At 43.6% G+C, this 15,815-nt stretch overlaps 1 protein-coding gene across 2 annotated transcripts in view; it reads right to left on the bottom strand.

The window, feature by feature from the left end:
• Window positions 1–15,500, bottom strand: part of tox (thymocyte selection-associated high mobility group box) — a 47,530-nt gene extending 32,030 nt beyond the window's left edge. For both annotated transcript variants that reach the window (XM_056293362.1, XM_056293363.1), the window contains exon 1: window positions 14,930–15,500. In XM_056293362.1, coding sequence (XP_056149337.1) covers window positions 14,930–15,031 — 102 coding nt within the window. In that variant the 5' untranslated portion in view covers window positions 15,032–15,500. The remainder of the gene's footprint in view (window positions 1–14,929) is intronic.
• Window positions 15,501–15,815: the final 315 nt, after the last annotated feature.

The following is a 15,815-nucleotide window of genomic DNA, read 5'->3' as shown; positions in this document are numbered from 1 at the left end:
TCCAATAGGCCAAATCATCATTGTGTCACCTTGTTCGGCGAACGGTAGCAACTTAACAGACCTTTATTTAACCGAGAATCGACAAGATGGCCACTTTTAAGGCAAACCCCTAACTTGGGAAAATCCAAGTCATCCATGCCTCCTTTACTTCCCCATTGTAATGAGTGTTGTTGGGCAAGACTTCCACTGGAACAATCAGACGAAGAAGAAAGAAGAGAGCCACTCTATTTCATCACTGTACAGGTTGCAACGAAATGTGTTCTCTGCATTTAACCCATCCTATTGTATAGGAGCAGTGGGCAGCTGCGGCACCCGGGGACCAACTCCAGTTCTTCTTTCCACTGCCTTGCTCGGGGCACAGGCAGGAGTATTAACCCTAACATGCATGTCTTTTTGATGGTGGGAGGAAACCACAGCACCCGGAGGAAACGCACACAGACACGGGGAGAACATGCAAACTCCACACAGAAAGGACCTGGAATGGCCTGGGGTTCGAACTTTGTTGGGTTTTGTTTGTGCTGTTGTTTTGTGCTGCAGTAGTGCAGTATAGATAGGGTGTTATGTGCACCATGCTTGTTGATATATTTTGTTCTTATTTCTATTTCTTATTTTATCTTTTATTTCTATTTGTTTCTATTGCTTGTTATCTTGTTAGTTTTTAGTTTTTTCTTACTGGAGCGTGAGTATCTGTAGTAGAACCCAGTTTCCCCTCGGGGATGAATAAAGTATTCTGATTCTGATTCTGAACCCAGGACCTTCTTGCTGTGAGGCAACAATGCTAACCACTAGGCCGCTGTGCACGTACATACAGCACACAGCATTTTACATTTTAGCAGCCAAATGTAGAAGGAGAAGGCGAGGGAGCAGCGAGTTTGAGGAATTAGCAAAATTGTTGTGGCTACCAAGCAAATATGCCAGGACAAATTCATAGAAGACCTTGACTAACAGATACGACAACATCATTAGCTTAAACTCAGGTTCAACCATGAGTCTTCTTGTTTGGCTTTGGCGAACGTGCTGACACAACAGGACTGGTGACTCTGTTTTATTTCTAATGGATATTTGGGACTTTGGAATACTTGTACACCACCGCAATAACAACAAACTACCATAAGTATCAGTTTGTTAAAAAAAGAAAAAATCAGGATTGCAAGCTGCCACTTTCAACTTTTCTACCTATCACCTAAAACTGAAGCCCCATCACCAACACTCGATCTCCATCTCTTAACCATAACCTGACCTCAACCGTTTAGTTATTCTGCTTGCTTCACTTTGACATGAGTTTAAAGCTACTTCGGTTTTTACTGCCACACTAAATAGCAAAGGTCGGTACTTCTACCTCTTATGTGGGTTTACCAGCCATTTGACACACTTGCGCTACACGGTAGTGTTAGCGTATGTTGGGCTCTCATTGTGTACATACCACTATTTGAATGTACAGTAAGGGATGTTGTTGCTAAGCTATGCTGCTAGCACTGCAGCAGGTTGTTATCACCGGCTGTGATCAAAAGAAGGATGCTGCATGCGGTAACATGTGAAGAGGAGAAATGAGAGGGAAACAGAGGCTAGAGATATTGTGATCATTTCCGTTCATCAGGCTCTCGACGTGATGGGCAGAGTGGAGCCTATTTCACTCTCCATCAACCCTGAGAAGAGAGCGGGGGAAAGATAGGGAGGAGAGACTCTTTGGAGAGTTTGCGGTAATTGTGACGGACACTTGCTATCACTTCAACTAAACCACTTAATAGAGCCGCAGCATGATTATGATCCATTAGGTGGCTTCATCTGTGCACTCTAATTGGCCAAAAACACATTTTCTCTTCATAGTTTGCTACTTTATTGGTTGCTGTGCTAAATCACTTGCTATTTTATTTGTGTCTGTTGTGTTTTGTATGATTCACTGTGTTGGGGTTTGCTGCCGGTCTGTGCCGACTGGAAAATAATTTTCTCTGTGAGTGCAACACAGTCCGTCTCTATCTGTTGACAACCAGGGAGCTAGTAAGCATTTTCACATATTTACCTCTGTTTTTATAGTAACACATCTACACCATTTGGAGAAAACCATTTAGATAGATCTGTACAGACTGCTGTTGTACAAAAGCAACAACATGACAAAGTGTTGATTTTCAAGATTTTCACTGGGACTTCAGAGATTTTGGTGAAACCGAAAGTAAATGGCTATGACTTTTACCTCTTAAAGTGCCACCAAATCAATCATCAAAATTAAGTAAAGGCTCTTTTTTAGGTATAATTGCTGGATTAAGTGTATGATGAAGTAAGGATGTGAGACTTATGTGAGCGTGTAAAGCCTGGCAGGGATCATAATACTACATAATACTACTACATAATACTATCTCTCTCTCTCTTTGTCTGTCTCTCGCTGTCACCCTCTCTGTCTCTGCTCTCTGTCTATCTCTCTCTCTCTCTCTTTGTCTGTCTCTCTCTGTCTCTGCTCTCTCTTTGTCTGTCTCTCTCTGTCTGTCTGTCTGTCTCTCTCTCAATTCAATTCAAAGGGTTTTATTGGCAGGAACGTTTTAAAAAACGATGTTGCCAAAACATCAAAGTGCAATTTGTCCAAATATTTGGACAGTACACAATAACACTAATAATGAACACACAATATTATACCGATCAATAAAAAAAACAATAAAACAACAATAAAGAAAGAGAAGTAAAGCAGTATAGAAGTAGAGCATGAGCTGGGAGGAGATCAAGTGCAGCTGTCGTGCGTTGTGCTGGTTGTCTCTTAGGCTGTGACATGCACCGACATATCTCTCTGTCTCTCTCTCTGTGTCTGTCTCTCTCTCTCTCTCAAATTCAGATGGCTTTATTGGCATGACGTAACGATGTACATATTGCCAAAGCAAGCGTCCAAACATTGAAAAAAGCCAAAACACCACAGAAAACAAACACACTACAGCAAAGAAACACAATACAAAACAAAAGAACATACTGTCATCGAATATGGCGGCAACAACGTGTGTCGGGTGACTGTCACTCACTGTCCCTCGCTTTATGACAGGCAGCAACATGGACTGCTGCTAACTTAGAGCTCTTTGGGTCTTCCCCCAGTAGGACTGGTAGTTTTTCTTCATCTGATAGGTTAAGAAAACCTTTAGTTATTAGTTGGAATTGTTTAAAATGTGCTTCTCTAAGGTGTTTATATTGTTCACATGTGGCGAGGAAGTGTGGCTCTGTTTCAGGCCCACTGAGGGTGCAGTGGCAGCACAGCCTTCGCTCTGCCAGGTTTTCCTGTGTCTCCCCTTTTCAATAGCAGGGCTGTCCTCACTCAGGCTGTACTTTGTCAAGGTTCTGTTTAGTTGTTGGTCAGTCACCATGCTCACATCATCTGCTGTGGTGTACTGTCCATTTAGAGCCAGATGGCACTGCATTTTGCTCTGTGTTGTTGTTTGTGTTTGCCAATGGGTGATGTAGTTTTGTTATAACTGTTTGGTAATTTGATTGGGTCTGACTGGTGATGTGTTGTGTTCCTGAGGTGTGTTAATAGAGCAGGTTTGTGCTCTCAGCCTCAGGACCAGTTGGGTAAGGGGGTTCCTATTACTCCTGAGCTCTTGGCATTGCAGGGCTTGGTGATGATACGAGAGGGGGTCACTTAGTTTTAGATGTGTCCAAAAGTTAATTGCTCTTTTCTGTATTTTTAGTATTAGTTGGTATCGGCCTAATTCTGCCCTGCATGCATGGTTTGTAGTTTCCTCTGGACATGTAGGACGATCTTGCAGAACTCTGCATGCAAGGTCTCAATGGGGTGTTTATCCCATTGAGTAAAGTCTTGTTTTGTAAGTGGACCCCACACCTCACTGCCATAGAGTGCAATTGGTTCAATAACACGCTCAATTAATTTTAACCAAATTCTAACTGGTATTTCTGTTTGTATATTTTTTATGGCGTAGAAAGCCCGGCATGCTTCCCCTCTCATCTCATGAACTGCTTCATTAAAATGTCTCAATATGTGCTCTCTCTCTCTCTCGCTCTCTGTCTGTCTCTGCGTCTGTCTGTCTGTCTCTCTGTCTGTCTCTCTCTCACTCTGCCTGTCTCTGTCTTTCTCTGTCTGTCTGTCTGTCTGTCTGTGTCAGTCTCTGTCTGTCTCTCCCTCTCCCTCTGTCTGTCTCTTTCTCTGTGTGTTTCTCTCTCTGTCTGTCTCTCTCTCTGTGTCCATCTCTGTTTCTCTGTCTCTCCCTCTGTGTCTGTCTCTCTCTCTCTGTCTGTCTGTCTCTCTGTCTGTATGTCTCTCTCTCCGTTTCTGTCTCTCAAATTCAAATGGCTTTATTGGCATGACATAATGATGTACATATTGCCAAATCAAGCCTCCAAACATTGAAAAAAGCCAAACATTAATTGGAAAACACCATTGAAAACAAACACACTACAGCAAAGAAACATAGCACAGCAAAGAAACATACTACAAAACAAAGGAACATACTGTCATCGAATAGAACAGCGACAACGTGTGTCGGGTGACCGTCACTCACTGTCCCTCACTTTATGGCAGGCAGCAACATAGACTGCTGCTAACTTACAGCTCTTTGGGTCTTCCCCCAGTAGGACTGCTAGTTTTTCTTCATCTGATAGATTAAGAAAACCTCTCTCTGTCTGTCTCTATCAGTCTGTCTGTGTCCCTCTGTCTCTGTCTCTCTGCTAAATAATTATCATAGTGGGGCTATCATTTGAAAGGGCCAAGAATATTTTTTCCCATTTGTTGACTTGTAGTGAAAGTAAACAAGGTGCGTTATTTCTCAGTATGTGCTGAGAGAGTACAGGGAAGTCCAGACGATCCAGAACTAATAGCATCGGTTTTTTTTTTATAAAATGCATCAGAGCCTCAAGAGTGATGTTTCCAGTAAAGTGCTCATATCAATTCTTGCAGTGACAGGAATTTCCCCATCGTGATATGATTTCAAATGGCACCACTTCAAAATGAACTTGCAAGTGTTTGTATGCAGGCACATACCGCAGTAATATACAGTAATGCCACAGTAATACACAGTAATACCGCAGTAATATACCATAATACCGTAACTTTTACCACACACAAAAAAATAATAACTCAGGGAGACCTAAAATATCAGCAAATAACACTTACAGTATTGTCGGAAAAGAAGCAACTAGACGGGTAGATGTTGTTTGGTTGTCTTGATTTTTGTTCCCAGCCAGAAAGCCTTCAGTTGTACTTTTGTGGCGGAAAAACAACATGGAAGGAACAGCTGAGCATGTGATCGTCTTAAATGATGTAAAAACAATAAGGCAAACTGAAGCTGTGTAAAAAATAAAAGCTCCTACAGGGATTTACACAGATGTAAATGAGAATTTTAGGCAAATTGCCGATTAAAAAAGGTGACACCCAAATACAGTTTAAATTCTGCAAAACTCTGGTAGTAGTATTTATCAGATCAAGTACTTTTTAAAAAAATCATGTATCTTAAGCGTTACTGTGAGAGAAGCGAGCGGCATGGCAAGGTTTGTTGTCAAACCAAATTATACTCCTCTTTCTGTCTCTCTCCCTCCACTCTCCTCCAACTCTCTTCCTCTCTCTTCCCCCCACTCTCTCATCTCAGCTCCCCCATTTCTCCGTGTGTGTGTGTGTGTATGCATGCGCGCGCGTGTGTGTGTATTTTGGGGGGGTAAAGCAAAGGTTTGAATAACAAGCAGCTAGCTAAATGGGTCAGGGTAGGAGAGAGAGAGAGAGAGAGAGAGAGAGAGAGAGAGAGAGAGAGAGAGAGAGAGAGAGAGAGAGAGAGAGAGAGAGAGAGAGAGAGAGAGAGAGGAGAGAGAGAGAGAGAGAGAGAGAGAGAGGAGAGAGAGAGAGAGAGAGAGAGAGAGAGAGAGAGAGAGAGAGAGAGAGAGAGAGAGAGAGAGAGAGAGAGAGAGAGAGAGAAAGAAAGAGGAGAGAAGCAAGGAGCAGGGTTGGGGGGGCAGGGGAAGGATTGATGGGGGTGGAGAGACAAGCAAGGGGGGGCAGTTGTTAGGATGATAGACAGGGGCAGAGGAGAAGAGAGAAAAATATAAGATGAGAAGGAGGAGATGAAGGAGATCGGTACGAAAGGAGATGAGAGAGGACAGAGAAACAGGGGAGTAATAAAGAGATACAGGATGAATGGCGATAGAGCTAGAGAGAGAGATGGTCAGATCATTCCAGCTCCGACCAGACCTGGATGTTAAGTAATTTCCTGTGCAGTTGTATTGGTTATATTCATTTAGGTCTTTTAATATAAGTAACAGAGCTTCCTAGCAATTGTAAGTATACAGAATTTAATTAAAGTTATTTACCTATAGACCAAAGTGTGACGTAACCTTTACACCCAAATAAGAGATTGTTTATCATCTTTATGCATGCTCAATAATAAGGTACAGAAATCACAGAACTTTTTTTTGCCCCCCCCCTCCCCTTTTTCTCCCCAATTGTACCCGGCCAATCACCCCACTCTCCAAGCCGTCCCGGTCTCTGCTCCACCCCCTCTTGTCGATCCAGGGAGGGCTTCAGACTACCACATGCCCCCTCCGATACATGTAGAGGCACCAGCCACTTCTTTTCACCTGACAGTGAGGAGTTTCGCCAGAGGAACGTAGCGTAGTGCGTGGGAGGATCACACTATTCTCCCTTCCCCCCGAACAGGCGCCCCGACTGACCAGAGGAGGCGCTAGTGCGGCGAACAGGACACATACCCACATCCGGCTTTCCACCCACAGACACGGCCAATTGTGTCTGCAGGGACGCCCGACCAAGCCGGAGGTAACACTGGGATTCGAACCAGCGAGCCCCGTGATGGTAGGCAACGAAATAGACCGCTATGCTACTTGGATGCCCGACACAATGTTTATTGAGAGAGAAAAATTTCATCACTCATCTAATGCCCCTTTTCCATTACATGGTACTGGCTCGACTCGACTCGTTGACTGTTGTTTTCCATTACCGTAACAGTACCCCCTTAATGTAGCTGGTCCGCATTGATTTTGGTACTTGCTCCCGTTTTTTTGGAACTTTGACAAAGATGGTACTAGAAAAGTGGTAACAGTTACCAAAATGTCAGTACTTTCCAGTGACAGAAAACGAAAAAGTTGAATTGAGTTGAGCCGGTACCATGTAGTGGAAAAGGGGCGTAAGTGACGTCTTCGGTCTAAACTGACTCCAGGTATCCCCACCCTTATAAACAACACAGTGGCATTTCGTATGCAAAACGGTTTCTTGATATGGACGAATGCCGGTTTGCACAGGGAGTCAAAGAGGCCATCTATGTGAAGAGGGGATGACCATCCCTGAACGGGGGGGGGGGGGGGGGGCTAAGAGTACATCTGTCGCCATCTTACGACGATTGCAAACATGTCCCAATCTTCTGTGAATAGTACACTCATTGGTTTCGGTCGTTATGCCACTGACTATTTTGCTCAAGAAATGTGTATTTAAAATGGATTTCTGTATTTGTTTAGGTGGATGTGAACCAAATGTTGAAGCTGCAATTAATAAATGTAAGCATTTCTGTGGCCTGCTTTAGCTGGAGATACGGCAGTGAAAGAAATGATGGCTTTTTGACGCACATCCTCACCTAGTTTCTGAGCAAATACATATTTTAAATTAGATTAAGTGGACAACACGGGTAGAGAATTCACTCTATGGTATTTCTATTGTCTTGGATTCATATATCTAAATGATGAACCAATTGGTAAACAGGAGCCAGAAGTCCTGCTCATTTTCACCATAGGCACAAAAAACAAGGGAACCGGAAATAATCTGGAAGCCCTGAGATGAAGACAGCACTTTGCTGGTCTATTAGTTAAAATTCTAGAGATTTACATGCAAACAAACATCCTGTTTGATACCTATATCACTGATGTATTTAACACAATAGCTTATTGGAGAATATCTAAATTATCAGTGTTTTCACCATCGCTTAATTTAGTTTTATTTTTTTCTGCGAAACATGGCAGTGTACATCATTTTAGGTCTTTAACGCGGCAGCCAAATGTGGGTGATAAAGGCAGGTTGCACCAAGTTCGAAGAAGCAAAGTCATCGTAGCTAGCAAGCTTAAACTCAGAACTGAATGCTTTTCTGAATGTTTTTTTCTTTCTTTTAAAAATGTCAGTTTTGGGTGGACTGTCTAACTGTGTGACCTGATGAATTTGGTCTGGCTCTTTAAGTGCATTAGGCAGACACGGTCAACTGGCACATCCCTCTAGCCAAGCTTAGGTTTTGCTTCACTTAATAAATTCAAGTTGGAGATAGAAATGGATCTGTGAGCCTTGGTGCATGTTTCTGTGTGTGTGTGTGTGTGTGTGTGTGTGTGTGTGTGTGTGTGTGTGTGTGTGTGTGTGTGTGTGTGTGTGTGTGTGTGTGTGTGTGTGACATTAACACAGCTGCGGTCATTAAATTGAGCAACTGTTTATCTGACCAATCACTATCACCATGACAAGAATGTAAACCAAGTTTTATTAGTTACACTATACCCACCCACCATTACTGTAGGGCTGTATTGACTCTGTGTGTGTGTGGGGGGGGGGGGGTGTCTGTGTTACTGTCTACAAGGGAAAATTAGAATCTGAATGCCTGAGCGTGTTTGTGTTACAGAATGAGTGCAGCGGCCAAAATTCTACAAATATTTGCCAATATTATTAACCAATTTCTGAAAATTTTCCTATTTCTATAGAGGGCACCAGAATTTGAAGAAAAAGCCGTTTTTTTTTCACACTTGCTTCAGTACATTTCGGTTGACCTCATCCACAGTTCCATTTCCATTTCCACCAACATGACTTATGCAGCAACGTATCGCCAGTCGGTCAATAAGCAGCCTTTTAAGACATCCTTACTCAGTTGGCAAAGGTGTAGTAGAAACCATGACCTGAAAAAAGAGGGTTTGAAACTAGCCAAACTAAGTTGAGCTCTTCCATTTTTCCAGCTAGTCCCTACTATGTAACAAAGCAGTAATACCATAATAACAATACAATATACAGCTCTTCGAACCACACTGTTGAACCCCAACAAAACCACCCTGTGACCAAAATGACCTGATGGAGATATAAATATTACTCTGCTACCCGATTCATCGCCATGGTAACTAAAACACACTTACAGAGTTTGCTGGTGGGTTATTGTATGTTGTGTCACGAGGGTTTAGGTACACTGGGTCCAGTGAGCAGCAGAAACAATTGGAAATTTACAATTTTTGAGATCTAAAAAAGAAAAAAATCAACACACCTTGAACGGTGAACAACACTCCCGGTGTGTCAGATGTGGCCCAGAGATTTCAGAGGCTCGGAAAATCCGATAACCAAAGGTTGCCTTGCATCAGCGAGACGCGGGATCAAAATGAGCCTGTAGCTTTTTTAAAAGCGACAAATTTCAGGCTGCCAAAATTCTGAAATAATTAGTAAAATCACACAACAGATTTGAACATGGCATTTGTTAGCATGTGATAGCGAACAAAAGCTGACCGCTGAAGTAAAATGGAGGACAACAACTTCCCAATCCCGAGTGCTTCAGGAGCCTTTCCAAAATCTGCCACAGCTACCTAGCTTGTCCAAGTCACCCTCACTGACACATATACACAAAGAAAACAATGTAGGAATGATTGCAATATGTGATTTGATTGCAATATGTTTATTTTGGAAACGAATTCTCGATAATTAGTCTCTCCTGGCAACGTTCTCACTCCGCTCATCTGTTCCATTTGGCATCCCTCCACCAACCAGAAGCCCTTATCATTCGGTCCCCGCGCGTCGACCAATCAAAAAGCCTTCGCTCACACCAGGATGTGAGTAACGGTGCCGAGAGGGCCCGTTACATCGGCGTGCGTTTGGGGGTCCCCTGGCGAAGGCTTTGGGAGTGGGACAGAATGTGGTCACCTTGTGCCAGGATGGACTGTGGGACAGACGGGTAGACAGACGTTTCGGTGGTTGCAGTCAGAGAGATAATTAGCTGAGATAGCAACACTTTGACGGTTTACAAAGTTATAGGAGGGAGGGGGGGAGGGAGTAGGGAGAGTGGGGGAGTGAGTGTATGATAGAGAAAAACAATGTACGATAGAGAAAGAGATGAAAAGAAAGGCAAAGAACAAAGGTGAATGGAAAGGCCGAGGATTTCAAGTCCACTTGAGCTGAACTTCCATTCGAACTACCCCTACCCCGTTTTGTGATATAGTTGCTAAAGGAAAGTGTATACAACTGGCCGCAGTGGTCCTATATTCAGGAAGAAATGATGACATGATGATTGATTTGGTTGTTAGAGGTTCCAGAATTATACTTTCTGACCTTTATCTGCAGGTAATGAGCATCCAATCAATTCTGCACAAACATGCAGATGCAGAACCACACAGCATGCACATGCATTAAAGACCCCGTAAACTGCCGATTTCTCCTTATCTAAACCCCCACAAATGGCTTCTTTTGTCCGTGCTCAATGACATTTGTGTCTGAAAATAAGTGATCGTCGCACAATGCATACACAAAAGTCGATTTTCACGCGATAGCGTTGGGAACTACATTTAGAGTGAAAATTCGGAAGTGAGGATGCCATCTTTTTACTGCATGCATGTTTGTACCTTATCATACCTCAAGTCACAACACTGCCTCAGAATGTTTATTCCTGACTTTTTGTTTGTCGGGGTCTTTAAGAGATAGGAGTCATTTTCCAGCTTTCAGCAACAAGCGGCCTTTCTGTTCCGTTGCTAAAATGAAAAACGCAAATTGCTATCAGATAAGCGTTTAAGGAAGTGAGAAGCAATAGGTTTGGGATAAATCGGTGTGTTTTGAATGGGTTCCATGATCCTCGCTATCACAACACTTGAGTGAAGAGATATCGATCACTGATTTAAGTAAGCATGCATTTACCCAAAGCCTCACGTCTGGTGCTCTGACAGGTATGCAACAGCAGAAAAGCGTGAACGAGGCACATGGTGCCCGTCAAACCAGCTGAAAAACTACACGTGAAACCAACAGTATCTCCAGTTTTTCTGATAAGCTGACACCAACTAAGACCATCTTGTATGGGCCAATCACGCCCGTCCTTCTTTGGACCATTTAGATTGGCTGTAGAGGTTTTCTGATTTGATGTTTGATTTGACCAAATGATAGTGCCAGCTCCTCTTAGCCTGCTGTCAGCACTGGGACATGTTTTGAGAGCTGTTAAGACTCCCTACTCTCATCTCTCTGCTCGCCTTTTCTCACTCTCCTATTCTTCACCATTCTCTCTTCTTTTACCTCATTTGTCCTCCTTCTACCCTCTCTATTTCTATTTCTATTTCTCATTCAGGGATTCTTATATCTCTGCTTTTCTTCTCTTTAAATCATCTCGCTCTCACTGCTGTCCTTCATTCCATTTTCTCACCCTCCTCTCTGCCTCCTCTCCTCTCCCTTTTCTCTCTCTCTCTCTCTCTGTCTATTTGCTTAAGAAATACCTAACCCAGCTTTCACAATCACGTGTTTACATTAGGCTGTTTCACTCTTTTTCACTCTGTCTCTCTCTCTCTCTCTCTCTCTCTCACTCACACACATGCTTTTCTCCCTTCCTTTCTCTCGTCTCTGATATGCACTCTCTCTCTCTTTCTCTGTGTCTTTTTCTCCCTCTTGGGAGTGATTGCAATCAAACCACTATAGATTTAAATATAAGTTTGCCTGATTAACAACTGTGTAGTATTTGATAAAAAAAACCCACAAGTTTAGTTTCTGATGTTAAACAGTTTACCTCCATCTGATTTCATTTCGAGTACCTGCCGTACCGACTGAAATGCTCCCGTTTACATCTACGGCTATTCACAAGGAGCACCGTCACCCATCATAGCCGTTGAATGCAGAGTATGCAGCTTATTCATCCCTATTCATATCCACCGTTCCATGTGACTAAAACTTGCAGGAGCCTAGCAGACAGTGAAACTGAGCCGAGGAGGCTGCTGGCCGCAGAGATAAGCAGCCTGGCACTTGAACTTTGCATCATGGATAACTGAGGCGGAATGACTGGCTGGCCCTTTTCTCCATCTACAACTCCAGTAAGGTAATAGGTATGGCCACTGATGAAAAACAAACCTGTCTTCCAATTCCCAACATGGAAGCATAGCAACAAAAAAAAAAAACGGTTTGCCGTTTGAAAAATATTTTTATTGCAAGTCAAAGAAGCTCAGACACTTTTGCAAACTGCATTTTTTTGGAATTTTGTTACATACATATTGAATCTTGGAAGAAGTTTTATTGTAGAGTAATGCAACGAAACCCAGTATGATGAGTGCACAAAGGCCAATACTGCAACAGTACTCCATCCTCTCCCCACTGTGCTACAACAGGGTCATTGTTCAGTGCGTCTCCCTAACTGTGAGGCAGCCTTAGGCACGATGAAATCACAACAACGAGCCAAAGGTAAAGCGCATCGTACTATGTAAATGTATGAAGAAAGACCACGCTAAAGGTCCCTTATGTAAATGTACAGAGATGATAAGATTAAAAACAATCTCTCTATTGTCTTGCGATCAGCCGTTACAGTAAATACTACTTTGATGCTAGAGGAGCGTAGCATCGGAAAACAACCGCTGCGCTACAGAGCCCTACAATAAAATTATGTCAGTGTTATGAATATTTAAAATCAATAATTGCACCCGTCGCATTCGGCAATTTTGAAGGCTTTTTTTTTTTACAGAGCAATTACCATTTCGGCCCTGTTTGCGAGATAATTTACTCTTTCTGTGGAGCCGTGTGTCTGAAGTAGACTGCAGCACAGACATCACATTTCTTACATTTCACATGTCTGTAGCACTGCACATGCCCCTCCTCAGACACACGCACAGAGCACACGCACACACTGCACATTAATTTGGGTTTCCACACAACAGGAGGACTCGTATGTTTTAATGAGCTCGGGGGTCACCAGGTGAGAGGCTACGCATGCACGTGCACATGCACACACACACACACACACACACAAATGTTGTGCACCTTCAAGTCAATGTTTTTCTATACTCCTCACAAGCACACACACACACACACACACACACACACACACACACGCACACACACACAGGCATCCTTAACATTCATTCCTTTCGTTTTCTTGTAGTGTCTCTCCCTTCTGTTCTCTCTGTCTCTGTTACTATCTTTTTTCTTATTCCATCTCTCCCCGTATCCTCTCTCTCTCCTGCCTCGCTCTTCTACCCCTGTTCTTTCTCTCATTCTGATTCTGCTTTCTCTTTGCTTACTCCCTCTTTCCCTTCCTCTTTCTGTCTCACTCTCTTCCCCAGCAGAGTAATATGATCTCCTCTATCAGACCAACAGCACCGTGAATCAAAAGACACACGCGCGCGCGCACGCACGCACGCACGCACACACACACACACAGAAATATAGTACAAACCATACCAGCCCCACCCCCACTACACCTCCTTCTAGCTCTCTCTCCCCTTCTCTCTCTCCCTCTCATCTATGACATCCCTACCCCCAATCTGCCTCAACTCCCTCTCCCTGCTCTCTCTCTCGCTCTCTCTCTCTCTCTCTTTATCCCTACCCCCAATCCCCAAGCTCTTTCTCTCTCATTCTTTTACCGCGCTATCTCTCTCTCACTCTTCTCTTTTTCTCCTGCATCCCCAGCCTCTATCTACCGGCCAACTCTCTTTCTGACACACTCACGCAAACACACACATACACATACACATACATACATACATATACACACTCTCATGATGCAGCTACTGATAATATACGTAGCTCAGCAGACCAAGCTATGTTCTGGGCTCAGACCATACACGCTGCTAGTTTTAGCAGCACCAGTTTCATAATGAACCAGCGATGCAGGATTAGAGGGCGGTCAGTCATTTCAGTCAGTAAACTCATAAAATGATTTGGCGGATTGACAACCAGCCAGAACAGGACGGCAAACAGCTGTGAAGTCATGGCAGAATCAAATTCAGCTTCATAGCATTGTGAGTGGATTGACAACTGAGTAATCATAAGGTAGTGTGTAAGTCGCCGAGAAGATGGGTCAGGGTTAAAACCCTCCAAATAACATTACTGTGAGTTCGAAAACAATCAGTAAGTTTTAGTTGAAGGGGGGGGGGGGGTCAGGTAGTAAGCCTGGTAGTTTGCAAGTCCCTACAATAAATCCAGCAAGTCAGCCAGTCGGTGTTTATACTGACATTAGTGTTAGAATGGGGGGGTTGAGAGAAGTACAAACCCCCAGTCTGTAGAAAGGTAGACAGCAGACAATGAGGGAACAGTAGGTTAAATCAGTCATTGCAGGACCGATATCGAGTGATCCAGCTACTGTCCTAACCCAAGAATATACCCCCCATCTTTTTAACTGTGGCTTGGGACTCAAATTGGGTCAAATATCTGTTTTTGGTTGGTCAGATTAACAAGAGTACTAGTACATTTGAGTTGGCTGTGCTGGTCATACACTGCTAAGATAATCTATTTTATTTTGTAGGCCTACAGTAAGCACATTTAGGAGTCTCGAGATAAGCAGTCTACCTTATTCAAAAGTTATTCAGCAATGTGGTTTACTATGCTCTCTATACACTAATGCAAAGCGTCAAAAATAAGCTTTGCATTACAAGACTTTCTGTTTATAGTACGCACGCGCTGTTTTCCCAGAGCTGAACAAGAGGCACCTTGTTATTGCCACGCTTTATCATTTTAGCGTTAAAAAGAAAGCAGGCCTGTCCCGTCGTCTGATTCGCTTCGTTAAGAGGGGGGACGAACAACCTCGCCAACTTCACTTGCTGCACTCATCAGCTGAAACTTAATCACTGATTAAATGAGTAATTACCGTTCAATTAGTACGACCGGAGTTTGACTAAAGGAAGCCAGCTAGCCTTAATCGTTACACTACACGTTATTCCCAATACACTCTTCCCAGTTTAGAGATGGATCGATACATAGATGGATGGATAGATATATAGATAGCCTGCCAGACAGATAGATAGATGGATGTTTCTCGCTCACCTTGTTCACTAGAGACGGGTCGGGGTATGAAAGCTGTCCCAGTCTAGCGTGGTCCGACGCGGCTAGCAGCTGATGAGGCGGTGGGTAAACTCTCACATCCATCTCTCAAACAACAACCAACTTAAACGATTTTCTCCTTCCTTCTCTCCCCTGTAAAGACTAAGTCTAAACTGGACTCTCCGGCACGGGATTAGCGTGGATGAGAGCTCCAGGGGACTATATATAAAGAGCCCGGAAGGAAAAAAAAAGTTGGGAGAACAGCCACAGTCGAAATAGCTTAGCTCGGTAATAAAGTCGGACTATCTCGTTTTCATACAGAACTGGAGCAGAATAAGAGAGAGAGCATCACGTCTCCGGCACATGGGATATCTACGGGTTTAAAACAGCAGCTTCGATACTTCCTAAATGTCCTCTGCGTTGTTCTCCCCTCGGTCTCTCGCGCCGGTGAGATTCGCGGTTTTCACCATAGGTTATAGTTCAAACTTCCCGATGGAAGGAGTTCAAAAAAAAAAAAAAACCGAACGCAACGTAAAAAAAAAAAGACTGAAAATCGGTGTAGTGGTAGGTTGTTTTTTTCTTCTTCTTCTTCTTCTTCTTCTTCTTCTTCTTCTACTTCTACTTCTACTTCTTCTTTCTTGTTTGCTTCTTCGCTCTCGGAAGACCCACAGTTCCAGCCGTGGATGCGGACAGGCAGCGCTGAACTGTGCCGGCCGCCGGTCGGGACTGAGTGTCGTCCCTCGTCCCACCGACGCGTTTTCACGCCGTGTCTCACGCACGGTTCATACAAAGGGCTGCGAGGAGCGCTCCATCTGGGTGGTGGGTGGAGGGAGGGGTGGACGCACATACACCCAAAAATACCCCGTGCGGGGCTTTTTATTCAGCGTGG

The sequence above is a fragment of the Lampris incognitus genome, chromosome 14, assembly GCF_029633865.1.
Source record: "Lampris incognitus isolate fLamInc1 chromosome 14, fLamInc1.hap2, whole genome shotgun sequence".
NCBI lineage: Eukaryota > Metazoa > Chordata > Actinopteri > Lampriformes > Lampridae > Lampris > Lampris incognitus.
The sequence above is the reverse complement of the archived record's forward strand: the minus strand, read 5'-3'. Positions and strand labels throughout refer to the sequence as shown.